The 13,396-nt window shown below is 41.1% G+C and overlaps 1 protein-coding gene across 1 annotated transcript; it reads left to right on the top strand.

Moving 5' to 3' along the window:
• Positions 1–238: 238 nt before the first annotated feature.
• LOC103057353 (syntaxin-3-like) lies at positions 239–4,348 on the top strand. Its single transcript, XM_025169656.2, has one exon. The coding sequence runs from the start codon at positions 325–327 to the stop codon at positions 1,222–1,224; it is 900 nt and encodes a 299-aa protein (XP_025025424.1). The 5' UTR covers positions 239–324; the 3' UTR covers positions 1,225–4,348.
• Positions 4,349–13,396: the final 9,048 nt, after the last annotated feature.

Raw genomic sequence — 13,396 nt, 5'->3', positions numbered from 1 at the left:
TCATTTCTGCGGCTCATGTTCTATTGTTGGGCTATGTGCCACCCACACTTGGCATGGAATGCTGTCCAGCTGGTCTGAGTTGGCCATGTGATGCCGAGTAAATGCTGGCTTAGAAGCTTATTGCCATGGTCAATATTTGCAGTAGCTGGAGGGAGGGAAGATCTTTTTTTTTTTTTCTTTCTTTTTCTCTCTGGCTTCCCAGCCCAAGCCGCTCACATTGACGCAAAAGTTTCTGGAGTTGCTTAAAATCTTTCTCAAAGCTGATGGGTGGGTCTTGCTCACCTCCTCTTCTGCAAATGTTCCAAGCTTCGAGGAGAGCAGAAAATGAAGGACAGGTTAGAGGAGCTCCGGAGCCGCATGTATGAAAATGGGGATTCTTTGGATCTGGATGAGACCCTCTCATTTGACAACCCTGTTTTTCAAGAAGACGAGAGCAACCCCATGAGTAAGGTTTTACAAGAAATAAGCAGCCTCTCCTTGGCTCTGGATAAGTTGGAGCAATTATCTGAGAACATTGATAAGAAACAGCAGCAGGTGCTTTGTTGCACCACGGAAGAAAGCATTTGCGTGGAGAAAAAAGAGCTGAGCACCATGAAAGATATTTTCACCAGGGAGGCTAAAGTACTCCAACCAAGACTCAATGGCATCCAGGAGGCGCTTGCCAAGGACAGCGGTAAGAGTCTGGCCATCAGCCGAATTCGCTACAGCCAGTTCTCGGTGCTAGTCAACCGCTACCGTGAGATCATCACCCGTCATTATGCCAAGGAAACCCACTATGTGGAGAAGCTGAAGGAGCAGATCCAGAGGCAAACAGAACTGGCAGGGTTGAGTCTTCAGGAGGAGGATATCAAGCGACTGGTGGAGAGCCCAATGATGCCGTGCATTGTTGGCCAAGACTTGGAAGTGCTGAAAGCCAAGCAGCACCTCGCCATGGCCCAGGTGCGCCACCAGCAGCTGCTCGACTTGGAGGCCCAGATCAGTGAGCTACACTCCCTCTTCTTACACTTGGAGATCCTGGTTTTAGAACAACAGGAGGTCGTCAACAGTATTGAGTACAACATTCTGCACACCATTGATTACATTTCCCAGTCCAATGAGGAGGTCAAGAAAGCCATCAAATATGAGCGTCATTCCCGGTTGTCTTCCATGTTGTCCGCGCTCCTAGGCCTTTGTGCCTGTTGTACGTGCCTATCGTGTATGGCAACTCCAAGTGTGATGCGCTGAACAAAAAAGGGAAGGAGTCATTTCTTTCAAGGAGAAAGGGGAACCCTTGATGACCGAGAGACTTCTGGAGCACTGGATGTACTACATCTGAGAACAAGTCAGTCTGGATAAAGGGGGTTGATGGATGCGTCCAGAAAGGCAATGCTGGCCTGGGTTCAGTTGAGTATTTTGCTCTGTGTTTCAAAGCAAAAGAAGAGATCTGCTGAGATAGGATATGGGTTCAGCAGAGCTCAGCACCCTTTCTGTTTCCAGCAGCATATGACTCTGCTTCTGGATTGCTGGTATGCAGGCTGTCATGATCCCATGTCCTAGTTGTAGGTTTTAACTACTAGTATTCAGCTGCCTTCCACACCAAGAGATTCTGTTTTGCTAAGCCTGGCGAACTGTGGTGAACAGATGTGTTCTCCTTGTATTCTGTTTTGGGATTGGTGTGCTTTACAAGGATGCTAGGGCATTGAAAAAGCTGTTGTCTCATCAGCTCCTGGACCACTCAGTCGACCTGAAAGTGACAACCCAGGGGTTATCATGAGGAACCTTTGACACATAATCCTGGATGTGTGATCATCACACCAACCATGAAGGAAAAATATCTCTGCACATGCTCAAATGTACTCTCTGATCTTTGATATTTTTGTGTGTTCCAAAAATAAGGCCTTGCTTTCAAAACAGGCTTAGAATTGAAGCCACCTGTTTCAGGAGGCCCCATTCAAACAAAAGACAGTTAATGGAGTCTAAATGCTTCAGCAAAGTTTTACAAGGATTGGTTTTAGCAGATGGTGGAAGACACCCTACAAGTAACAAAATACCTTGAGTTGCAAAACAGGTTCTGTGGCAATGGTGCTGATTCCTGAAGTTGCTCCTAATATTCTTGCAATTTCTCTCCCATGAATTTAATCTACACTCCTGTGAAGAAACTAGTAATTTTTCTCTCTGAGAAAATGAGATCACTCTGTCATATGTACACAAATAATGAATGAGTTTGCTGGTTTTAGTTCCTGGATGTTGTAATGCAGGGTTTTACGTCTTGCTTACATTTCACCCAAATAATTTCCAGTCTTGTTATCTCTGACATTTGGTACAATGTAGAGGATGAATTAAGGGTGTTAAGGGTTGCATAAAAGTTAAAGGGTGTGGGGTTATCACAGCTTCTTGGTCGTCTTGCACAACTGGAATCAGCTTTCATACTGTTTGTCTGTTTTCATAATGTGTGTCTTTGAAAAGCAGAGGGGGGAGATGAACTACATTGGGGATAAAGGACCAATCTGTAATTGCTTGTTTGTGTGTCTAGAATCCAGGGACTGCCACTGCCGAGGCACTTGTGTAAAACAAGAGTCTGGGGTTTTCTGTGGGGATAATGATGTTATTTAAGACTGGGAAAAGGGGTAATTCAGTCAAAGTTTAAGAACCACTGGTCTAGAGTCCAAACCCTGCATGAGCAGTGCTGAATTATACAACTACACAGGTCTGTTTATGGCCAGTTTTTACTTATACTCTTTAGGTATAGCTAAGGTCATTATCACCAAATTCCCTCTAGTTCCTGGGTATTCAACTACAAACTGAAATGTTCCAGCAGTCCAGAATTTGGCGCTCCTGTGTTGTGATCTTAACTTTCAGAAAACTCATGGATGCTGAAGGAGAATTCTCACACTAGCTGGTGAGGGGTGTAATCTCCTTAAAAGGTGTTTCCTACATCTTTCCCTAATCATGTGCTTTATTATTTAGGAGAATTTCTTCAAAATAATTCATACCTGTAGGTTCTTTTCAGAAATAAGGGGCTTTTTGTACAGACTTCCCTCTAACATCTGGTGTCCACAAACTGCATGGCCAAATTCGGAGAATTTTGATGGAGACTTGAGTTCCGTTGCAGTCTAAAAGGGTGGAATTTGACACAAATCTGCATTCCGAGAAACCAAGTGACGGAGCTGTTGCCTGATATGTGCACATCACTCCTTCCTTGTATGAAAACTTTAACCTTGCCTGTTTCTAACCTATTTATACAAATGTAGCAGGGTGTCCTTTTCAGACCAAGAAAGGCAAAGAAAAGTCCTATACAAGAATCTCTACAGCCTGTCTTCATTCAGGTCCTGATAAGATGCACGAAGGCCCCCCAAAGCTGTCTTTTCTAAGGCTCTGAATCTGCCTTGCAACGTCTCCACAGTTTTCTTCCCCCCTGAAATGGCTTTTGTTTTACTACCTCATACTAGCTTTAGAATTTATTCTGATTTATTTTGGTGGTGCTTGTGACTTTGATTATTGGAGGTGGTTGAAGGTGTGTCACTGTGTGGGCTGGTTTCAGTCACATCCCTTTCCAGAGTTCAGAAACTGCTTGGGCTACCCCAAATAACTGCCCATTCCCTGTCTGAAAAAGCTCCTGTGGAGGAGCTGCCTTGTAATTCTCGTTCCTGGGAAATTAAAAGAATGCACAGGTTGCCAAAAAGGATGCTGAAATGAGGATTATGCACGAACAGGCAGGATACACTCGCTCCTTCCACACAACCCACAAGCGAGCATTCCAACCTCCACCCAAAAGAATTTCTCGGCAATCCTTTTTTTTCCCCTGAAAGAACCCTTGCAAGCAAATTCTCTTTCATTCAGTTAACTGAGAACCAGCTGGAAAAAGTGAGTGAGATTTTCTTCAGCATGACCATTGTCCTTTTTCCAAGACTTCATCAGAACTAGAATTGACTTTGATGAATTCTTTTTTTCTTTTTTTAAAAAATATTTTCATTAGCTTTAGATGATAGGACGTTTGTACTGCTGAGGTACACATAGTGACTCTTGGGGAAATCAAAGGAAGAGATGAAAAGGAAAGGAATGTGACGGTGCAAAGGGCTTCCATAAATAGAAAGCCTTTCTTTCTTTGGAACTGGTACAAACACAGAACTGAAGCAGTATTTTTTTACCTTGAGATGCAGAAGTACATTTGCAAAAAGTTACACAGGATTTTTTTTCCTGTGTTGTTTTCATTTATGTTAAAAAGGCACTCAAGGCTAAACTCATAGTATTATTACAAATGTGCAGAGGGTTTTGTAATTAACCAGTGTTTGTCTGTGATCTGCAATTTAGGGGATTATATTTGTAACGGGGGAAGAATTCCATTCTGCCAGTCCACAATAAAACTGCATTTAGCATTCCGTGCCTGCTTTAGCATCTCGTAATTGCCACCGATCTCGTTTTAAAAAAGAGATTTTAACTTTCATATCTGCAGAGATAACCCTGACCATGGTGTTTCTCAACCTCAGCAACTTTAAGCTGCACAGACTTCACCTCCCAGAGTTCCCCAGCCAGCCTCCCCTGCTGGCTGGGGAATTCTGGGAATTGAAGTCCGTGCAGCTTAAAGTTGCTGAGGTTGAGAAACACTGCCTAAGCAAACTCTCTAAAGCAAGAATAAATCCAGGAAGACTACTGTTAGTAATTCTTGCGATGGTTGCTGGTTTTCTTCTACAAATCACTGCGCTCAAAAAGAACCAATAAGACAGAGAGGTTAAAAACCTATTTGGTTCATGTTTTAAAGTTGTTCTCTTAATCTGCACATCTTGCAGCGACACAGACCAAAACAGAGCTATACTCCGGTATGAATTCTTTTTGGCATTCCGTAATGAAGCTCTCTCATTAAAAGGTACACAGAACTACATAGCATAGAATGTCTATGCAAAGCAAGCAAACAAAATCTTTAAAAATGCATTATGGGGAAGTGCTTGCAAACCAGGAAGTGGGTTTCTTGACAAAAACGTGAGATAAAGATATCCCTGGGAGAACTGGAAATGCGTACACCTTTTCCTGCATCCTTAACAACCACAGATTGATGTGGAAGTGGCAAAAAAAAAAATTAATTAATTAATGTTGCAAAGTGGAATCATGGGGAAATTAATCATTCCTGGTCACTAATCTAAAATAAGTAAATGTCTTAGATAGTGTATCCATCATAGGGACTTTTTCCTCTCCATTTTTTACTGCATCTTACACATGTTCCACTTCAGGCCCCGTTTAACCTGGTTCAGGCACTATCTACATGTGTCAAATCCAACACAGGAAGGAGCATGAGCAACTTTCTACTCACCAAATTGTGTTTTTGATGTAAAGGAGGAGACAATCGCCATGCTGACATGACAACTCCCCTAATGGGGACCCTTCAAATACACGCAATGCTTTGATGGAGCTGAAACCTTCCAACTCATATGGAAGCAACTGGGTGTAACATTATACTCCTCCCTTGAACAAAGAAAGGCACCTTACTGCTTCTCCTCTGCTGGAACATTCCAACATGAAGGTAAGGCTGCACGGGGCTCTTATTTCCAAAAGAAAAGATGCTGCTGTTTTAATGAGCTGAGCAAGTCCTAAAACAGCAACCTCATTTTCTCAGGCTCATGCAGAAGCTGGAAGACAAGACATAGCTGCTTTAACGAAGAGCAGGGAGGAACTGTGCTCTTATGAAATCCAAAACACTTGTTCCAAATCATTTTTGAAGTGTGCAGAGGCCCAAAAGAATTCCCAATAATTCTCATAGCCTGGACATCACTTAATTGACTTAGACGTCACATAATACAGTTCTGATCATGGTATTGCTCCTTTGGCTGATCCATTCAGCCCCAGAAAACTTGTAGAGCACCCCATTAATATTATGCTGAATATTTCCTAAATATTAAGTTAAATATTAAAAACAACTATGCCCTTAAGTCCTCCCCCTGCCCAGAAAGTCAGAGAAACTCCCCTGTTTGTTTTAAAAGCTGGGGGAGGGGGAGGGACTTAAGCTCTCATTTTGCCTTCTAAGACCGCCCAATTTCCATTCAAAATCTGCCCCCCCAAATTTAGCTTTTGCCTGTTCCAAGAACATTACATGTCCCCTGGCAACCCTCAGAAATAATAATACCACCTAGAAATGGCCAGTTCTGGGAAAATATGATGACCCACTGTATTATCTTAATGAATATCCAACATCTATGTCTACTTTCCTAATGAGTCAACACAAATCTTTTCTTCAACATCAACCTATCAGCTTCATAAAAAATAAATAACACCAGAGTTAAATCTCATTTTTTCATTATTCTTCCCCTTCTGGACACTATTTATTGTGCTAAATTGGACTAAATTGGCAGCCAGTGAATAGTTTACACTTGTTTGGTTTTTTTTAAAGCAGCTTATTGTTAGGAAAGGGATTTTCTGTATAAATTGTTTACAAATTGGACACACAGAATTTACACACTGACAGCAGTCATATTAAAGAGGATTGCAACCAAATACAGGTAGTCCTCGCTTAATGACCACAATTGGGACTGGCAACTCCATCGCTAAGTGGTGTGGTGGTTAAATGAGACATCACATGATTATGATGGACTTACATCTTCACTTCTGCCAAGGTCATTAAGACAGTCATCCACCTTTGTCAAGTGAGACATAAGACCGTGAGTTGCGATTTTACTGCTGGCTTCTCCATTGACACTGATTGTTGGAAGCTGGTTGTGAAGTGCGCAAATGGCAATAACATAATCGTGGGATGCTGCGACATGTGCTGGCAGTTGTGAAGTGCCCAAGTCTTGATCATGTGACTGCGGGGACGCTGCAACGGTTATAAGTACGAGGACCGTTTGTAAAGTTACTTTTTCAGCACCATTGTAACTTTGAATGGTTGCTAAACAGGGCAGTTGTTAAGTGAGGACTACCTGGAATAAAGTGGTACCACACTAGGCCCTTACGAAATTCATTTGGGTTGGGGTCAGCTTGTTATACAAACGTCAACCACTGTAGTTTATATACCATGGTTTGTGGTTTCACATCTTCCACAACCAATTGTTTATTCAACAAACCAGGGTTAAACAAGCCATAGTTGAATCTAATGTATAAACCCCAAAACTGTCTTACGGTACACCAAATAATTATTTTAATGTTAATTGGCCAAGAAATATTTTTAATAAATATGGATGTCCAAAGTCATCTAGTAATTTTCATAGTAGAAGGATGGATTTTTAACCCAAGTAAGAATTCAACCCACCAGCCACTGCCCTGCAAAGAGAATCTAAACATTTCAGGATTACAGCCCATATCTCTCTGCTTTAGCTCTACTTATTGTCCAATTCACACAGCATACAAAACCAGTTTTTTTTTTTAAGTTTTGTCTTAGCCTTTTGTATGACCCCAACTATTATTGTTTATTCAAGAAATCATAGCTTAGCCTGACTTCTGCATCCAGAACATGTGCTCTTCCACTGAACTCTATGATCTGCTCTCCCAGTGGTGTCACACTGGGTATGGCTATACTTTTCTTCTAGGCAAACACCAAACAGCCAGCGAATCAAACAGAGACATAGTCTATCAACAATCCAACACGCATCCAAGCTAACTAAAGAGTCCCTTCCCCCCTCCTCACCTGGAAGTCAAGAGAAGAGCACAGTGTGAGGGCAAACCAAGTGCCCAATCCTCAAGGCCACATCATCAATTTTGGCAACTGCTCACAAAGATGAAAAGATTGCTTTCAACACTGGGGAGATCTCCAGCTGGCCAGATTTATATTGTAGACTTCAAGTCTCTACCCTGAACCAGGTGGACTGTATTGGCTCAGTTTGGGTTTCCTGTTTACTCAAGAACCACAGTGATTCCCAAGTACACCATTATTCTCAAAAAGTCTTTCCTTGCACTCTCAAGTTTTTTGGGCCTGTATCAGCCGAATGGCTCTTGTCTTGCTGTCACTCTCCCTCTTGCAAACTTGGAAGTTGCTTTGGGGAGCCCCACAGGATCTGGTGCTGCAGACCAAAAGTGCCAGTTCTTTTCCACTTGTCCTGTTGAACCTGGATTTTGCCCCCATCAGTTTTCAAGACTTTCTCTGGCTCCTCATTCTATTGAGAATAGCAGGGAGTGCACGATACTCTTATCCTTCCCCAGAGTCACATTCAGCATCTGCATTTCATCTTGCTTTTTCTAAGGATTGCAAAGAATGAATTTTACCAAGAAGCTCAAATCTCTAATCAAGATTTTTCTTTTCACACTGGAACAGCAAAGATTACATCACGTGTTCCTGGGATTGGAGAGCCTAAATGGCATGCACCTTTTGGGGGGAGAACATTCCTCTGCTAATTCCTAAATAAAAAATGAAACAATCTTCATGTCTTCAGTGGAGGACCAGCCCACAGTTTTCTTGCACTTAAAAAGGCTGCCTTTTGCCACAGCAAGGTTATTCAATTTCCATAACAGGCTAAGTTAATCAGGACTCTTCATTCATTCCTCAATGCCTTATTTCTTGGAAAGCAGTTATCTTCTCCTTTGTCTTTTCTTTGCAAGAGCTGAACTTTGGATACAATGGCATTTAAAATGGTCAACACATTGAGAGTGTGGGCAGGAGGGGTGGGGAAATATTTTGAGACAATTGCAACTTGCAGGCAATCGTCTGACCCCAAGGATGACTGTAGACATTAATTTATTTCTAAGAGCTATCATCCTCTGTAGACATGATAGCGCCTTCTGTGGAAAGGGGACTAAAATGTAATTTTAAAAAGATGGATGCCCACACATGTACACATGGATTTGCACCATCCTGTTCTTTTTAAACAATGTATTACAATGAAAGGCTAGGTTAGGGACCAATCGTCATGGAGAAAATTTATCTATGTGGTTGCTAGGAGTTGACAGTGACTTGATGGCACATAATCGATCAGTTACAATGTCCAAAGCATGAAACAGTGATAGACTAGGACAGTGTTGTCCAAACCTGGCCACTTTAAGATGAGTGGGCTTCAACTCCCAGAATTCCCCAGCCAGCAATTCTGGGAGTTGAACTCCACTCATCTTAAAGTGGCCAAGTTTGGACAACACTGGACTAGGACATACTACAGCAAATAGGCCAAACCCACATGGTTTGGGATTTTTACTTTTATATACACGCATACTACTTCTACCCACTGTTACAGATTAAGAGCAGGCTGTTTATTGCAGGAGTAACACTGGCTAGAAGTGAATGGGAAAGAAAAGTGTTCAGATAAGACCCTTGCTCCAGATCATTACCATCACCTTCATGGAACCATAAAGGTCAGGATGCTACTAAAATGTTGATTTTAGGTCCCTGAGCTGACAAAATGATAGGACTTCCCCATCTTAAAGGTAAACATCCTATGCCAATCCAAAGTTATGATTTTCATCAGCCATGCTTCCTGTGAGTAATGCTGGCTATGATATTGCCAAAATGTTTGCAATTCCAGAGGTTGCCTGACCCTGGCATAAAGGAATGTAAGCTATTCCAACTAAAGTTTGGGTTCAGTGTTCATTATCTGGTACAACTCCTAGATCGTTTCTGCCTCTGGAATGGATTTTCCAGCAAGCCACTGAGTCATTTGGTGCTTCAGACCTCCAATTCTTTCTTGCAGAATCTGGGCCGTGATTGCTGGGATCCAGGGAGTTGTGATCTCAGCAAAACTGGAAGCCACCTGAATTCCTTTAGCCTTTGAGGAATGAAAGGATGAACTGCCACTGGCATCCAAGAAGAGATATTCCCAAGATGGTCAGGAATATTTTCATTTAAACCTGTGTCTTGCCACCACCAATCAACTTATGTTCCAAGAGGTGCTTTAACTCTAGAAACAACCATAAAGAAACACATTTAACAAGAAAACTAGCCAGCTTAAAAGACAATAGCAGTCAAGATCCCTACTGAAAAAAGCAACCTGAAAGGCGATCTGGTCTTGGAATAATTGTTATTCTACAAACATGTGGGAGAATAGGCAAGTCTTCTCTTTGTTGTTATTGTTATTCCTATGTTGAAGCATCTCCAAGTGATTTGCAATAACATTCACAATAAACAATTCATTAAAACAGGATAAAATGATGCCCAATTAAATATATTCATTCAAAAGAAAGGGGAAGAAAGAAAACCATGGATATCCAACATTCATACTGGGAAGGCCTGGGTAAAGCGATGAGTTTTCAGCAGGTGCCCCACAGATAGCACACTAGGCACTTCCTAAACATCTTATCTAAAAGAAAGCAGTTGTACTTCTCTTGCTCCTCCCCTCAGAAGTTCCTTAACTAGGAGGTTTTCATTGAACTGTGTGCCACAGCAAGTTGATGAGGCCACAGGAAGAGTTTAATTTTTTTATTTTTTTATTTATTTTTTTATTTATATTTCAAATTTAGATACTGCCCATCTTTCCTCAACTGATTTCACTGCTCAAGTTAGAAAGCATCTATCTATCTATCTATCTATCTATCTATCTATCTATCTATCTATCTATCTATCTATCTATCTATCTATCTATCTATCTATCTATCTATGTGAATTTCTAGACTACAACATTCTCAGTACTTACTTTTTTATTTCAAAAACTTTCATGTATTTCAAGTCTCATTTAAGTAACTCCACCTTGAAGTTCATGGAAGAGCACTCTTCTCCCTCCTTCTCTCCCTCCCTCTCTCTCTCTTGGCTTTCAAAGCATTGGTTAGATGTCATTGGCTTTTGTTGCATTATCTCCCCTATCCAGCCTGTCTGGCTGATTCATTCAACATAGACAAGCAGAACCTTTAATAATTCAGCTTGTTAGGGGACAATGGCCAACTGTCCTTTGGAATTGCCTTGAAGATTTCTTTTAAAGGTGTGTGTTGGCAGGAGAGGGAGGAAATTCTCAAGAGACCAAGTTTTCCCAGGGGAAGCTATTATCTCCTCTGCCCATAATGAGATATTAATAAGAAAGACTGCAGAGAATGATGGTATTTATTCAGAACTTTAAAACGATGGAAGATTTATTCCATAAGCATATAGATGACAGCTGAAAATATGAATGAAATGTAATCTGATGGTTTCCTTTCCTCTCTTTCCCACTCACTGGACAGAACTAGTAGGGATTCTAAGAACAATTTAGAGAGTTAGGGGTCCAATCCCAGGCTGAATTCAAGTAATCAGAATAAACTCTTGGACAGATGGCTTGAACATATCCAATGAAGAAAAGTTCAGAAGGCTTGATCTCAGCGCTCCATCCATTTTCTTGCTGATTTTGACACCCGTACCCTATGGAAACCATTGGATGGGGTTGTAAGAATTCCAGCAACTGAACTCCTTCCCATTTAGAACCAATTTATCCTTGTGTGTATGAGGCTAGGACATTTTCTTTTCTTTTCTTTCTAACAGATTTCCTATGATTCAGCAAGGAGGAAGGTCTTTTCAGTAACAACAGAGAAGCCTTGGCTGTTTATGTAACAGTCTCCTAAACTTTTATCACTCTGGAAACCAGCCATTGCAAGCCTTCTTCCTAAGTAAGAACTTTGCATAATCTCTCCATGACACACAGGTGAAGTGGAATATGGAGTGCCGAAAGCCTTGGTTTAATTAATTTTAGAGAAGGACTGTGGGGGTTCTACCATTGAATAACAATACATTAAAAACAGTAATTCAAAAGGTATTAGTGCCAATGTGCTTTCAAGGCAATGTAGATAATCAATTTCATCTGCTTAACAAACTGCGTTATTGGATTAGAACTTCTTTTTATATTCAGGATAAGGTAGGAACATCTACTTCTTATCACTCCTTCACAGTGTGTTATCCATAGATAACCTTAGATACTTCATATTCTGGCCACAGGCATAAAATAGGCTCAGATAAGACCACAAGGAGGCTAATTTCCTTCAGGATAGTCTATATTCTTTTATCTAAAGCAGGAATGGGACCTACTTAGTAGCTGCAGAGGGCAGGGCCAGGATACAAAATGGTCAAGGGGTAGGATCAGAATTTGGAGGGTTTCCTGCTGGTTTGTTTTTTAATGGAGAGATTTAACAAACAAACAAACAACTATATTTAGCCTATTTTAGGACTTGCATTATAATTTTCCTTTCCTGCAATTTTGTGTCAATTAAGCAGCGATCCAGGGGAGCAGAAAGAAACCCTTCTTACTACAGTTAGGAAAAAGATCAATATATATTTATTTTCCCAGATTGTTTTAAAGCTTCTTTTTTTTTAGTTTTATGTTCTCTCTCTCTCTCTCAATGCTGTTTTATGGCAATTTTGATTGTATCTTTGTAAGCTGACCCAAAGTTCTGGAGTTGCAAACCTCAGCTGAATAAAATAAAGGAATAAATAAATGAGCTTGTGTTGAGCATGTGTAAGAAGACATTCATTGAAAGTCTTAATTCATTACAATGACACTCTTCAAAAATGTTTACCAGACCTTTCTAATTATGCATAGGCTAGATAAAGCCATCTTTAATCCTTGACAGTAGAACCAGTGAGAGTTGCTGAGCTAAATTTAGTAGAACATAGATGCATACATATTTTGAAGCAAAATCTTTCCCAATTGTCTTATTCTAATATGTATCAAACAGGCTTTAGTCTAATCCTTATCATGACCATCTGGGGCACTCTGGAGTGAATGAGCTGTTTCACTAGTATAAAATGTCATATAGTTGACTCAGTCGTAACCCTTGCAGCCTTCAGGGTCTGGCTGAACTACTGTTGGGAGGTAAATGTTAGTAAGAAGCACATTCCTCTCTCTTGTAGATTCTTCAAAGTCAGATGGAGCAGAAATCTAGCAGGCATTAAAGAAGAGGTCTCACAGCTCATTGGTTCCCCCATAACCTGTACCGGGGAGGCTATGAATGGAGGGTCTTTGAAAAAACTTTTATGAATAATTAAAACCCTGAGCCTTCCCACATGTGAACTGTCACCTTTAGGGATTCACTGCTTTTCCAAGTCTGGCACCATCCATATGAACTGGACTACCTTTCTCTTACCCTCAACCTGCTGATCATGCAGATGTGGGGACGATAGGAATTATAGCACAACATATTCTGGAGGGACCAGTTTATGGGGGACTTTCTATTTTGATCAAGGGCAGCTTCATCCCAACTATGGATTCCTAGCTGTCATTGAATGACTACTCCTGTCATTGCACACCAGTGATACTATTGGCTGAGGTTGTTTCTCAATGACATTGGGATTTGTGAATGGGACCTCGAAGTAAGGACTTGAGTCCTTGGTCCTGGAGGAGAAGACTGGAGGGCTATGTATGGAAATAGTTCACTGCCCTCTTCATGTGACAGGGACACAGTCCTCATTACCTTCACCCCACAAGCTTTGATTCAACCCACATACACACATGCAAAGATACAAAATACAATCAAGCACCATCTGGTGTGGCACATTATGGCTCTTTTTCCCCCCCAGGAAAAAAGAGTGAAGGGATGAATGAAGAAGGAAGAGTGA

The sequence above is a fragment of the Python bivittatus genome, unplaced genomic scaffold (genome assembly GCF_059951505.1).
Source record: "Python bivittatus isolate LINGU-HERP-01145 unplaced genomic scaffold, Pbiv_v1 ctg000670_np1212, whole genome shotgun sequence".
NCBI classification, from domain to species: domain Eukaryota; kingdom Metazoa; phylum Chordata; class Lepidosauria; order Squamata; family Pythonidae; genus Python; species Python bivittatus.
This window is presented reverse-complemented; position numbering and strand designations above follow the sequence as displayed.

What these genes read in the sequence shown, in the direction of transcription:
- LOC103057353 (XM_025169656.2), top strand. Translation starts at nt 325, where the DNA reads ATGAAGGACAGGTTAGAGGAGCTCCGGAGCCGCATGTATGAAAATGGG.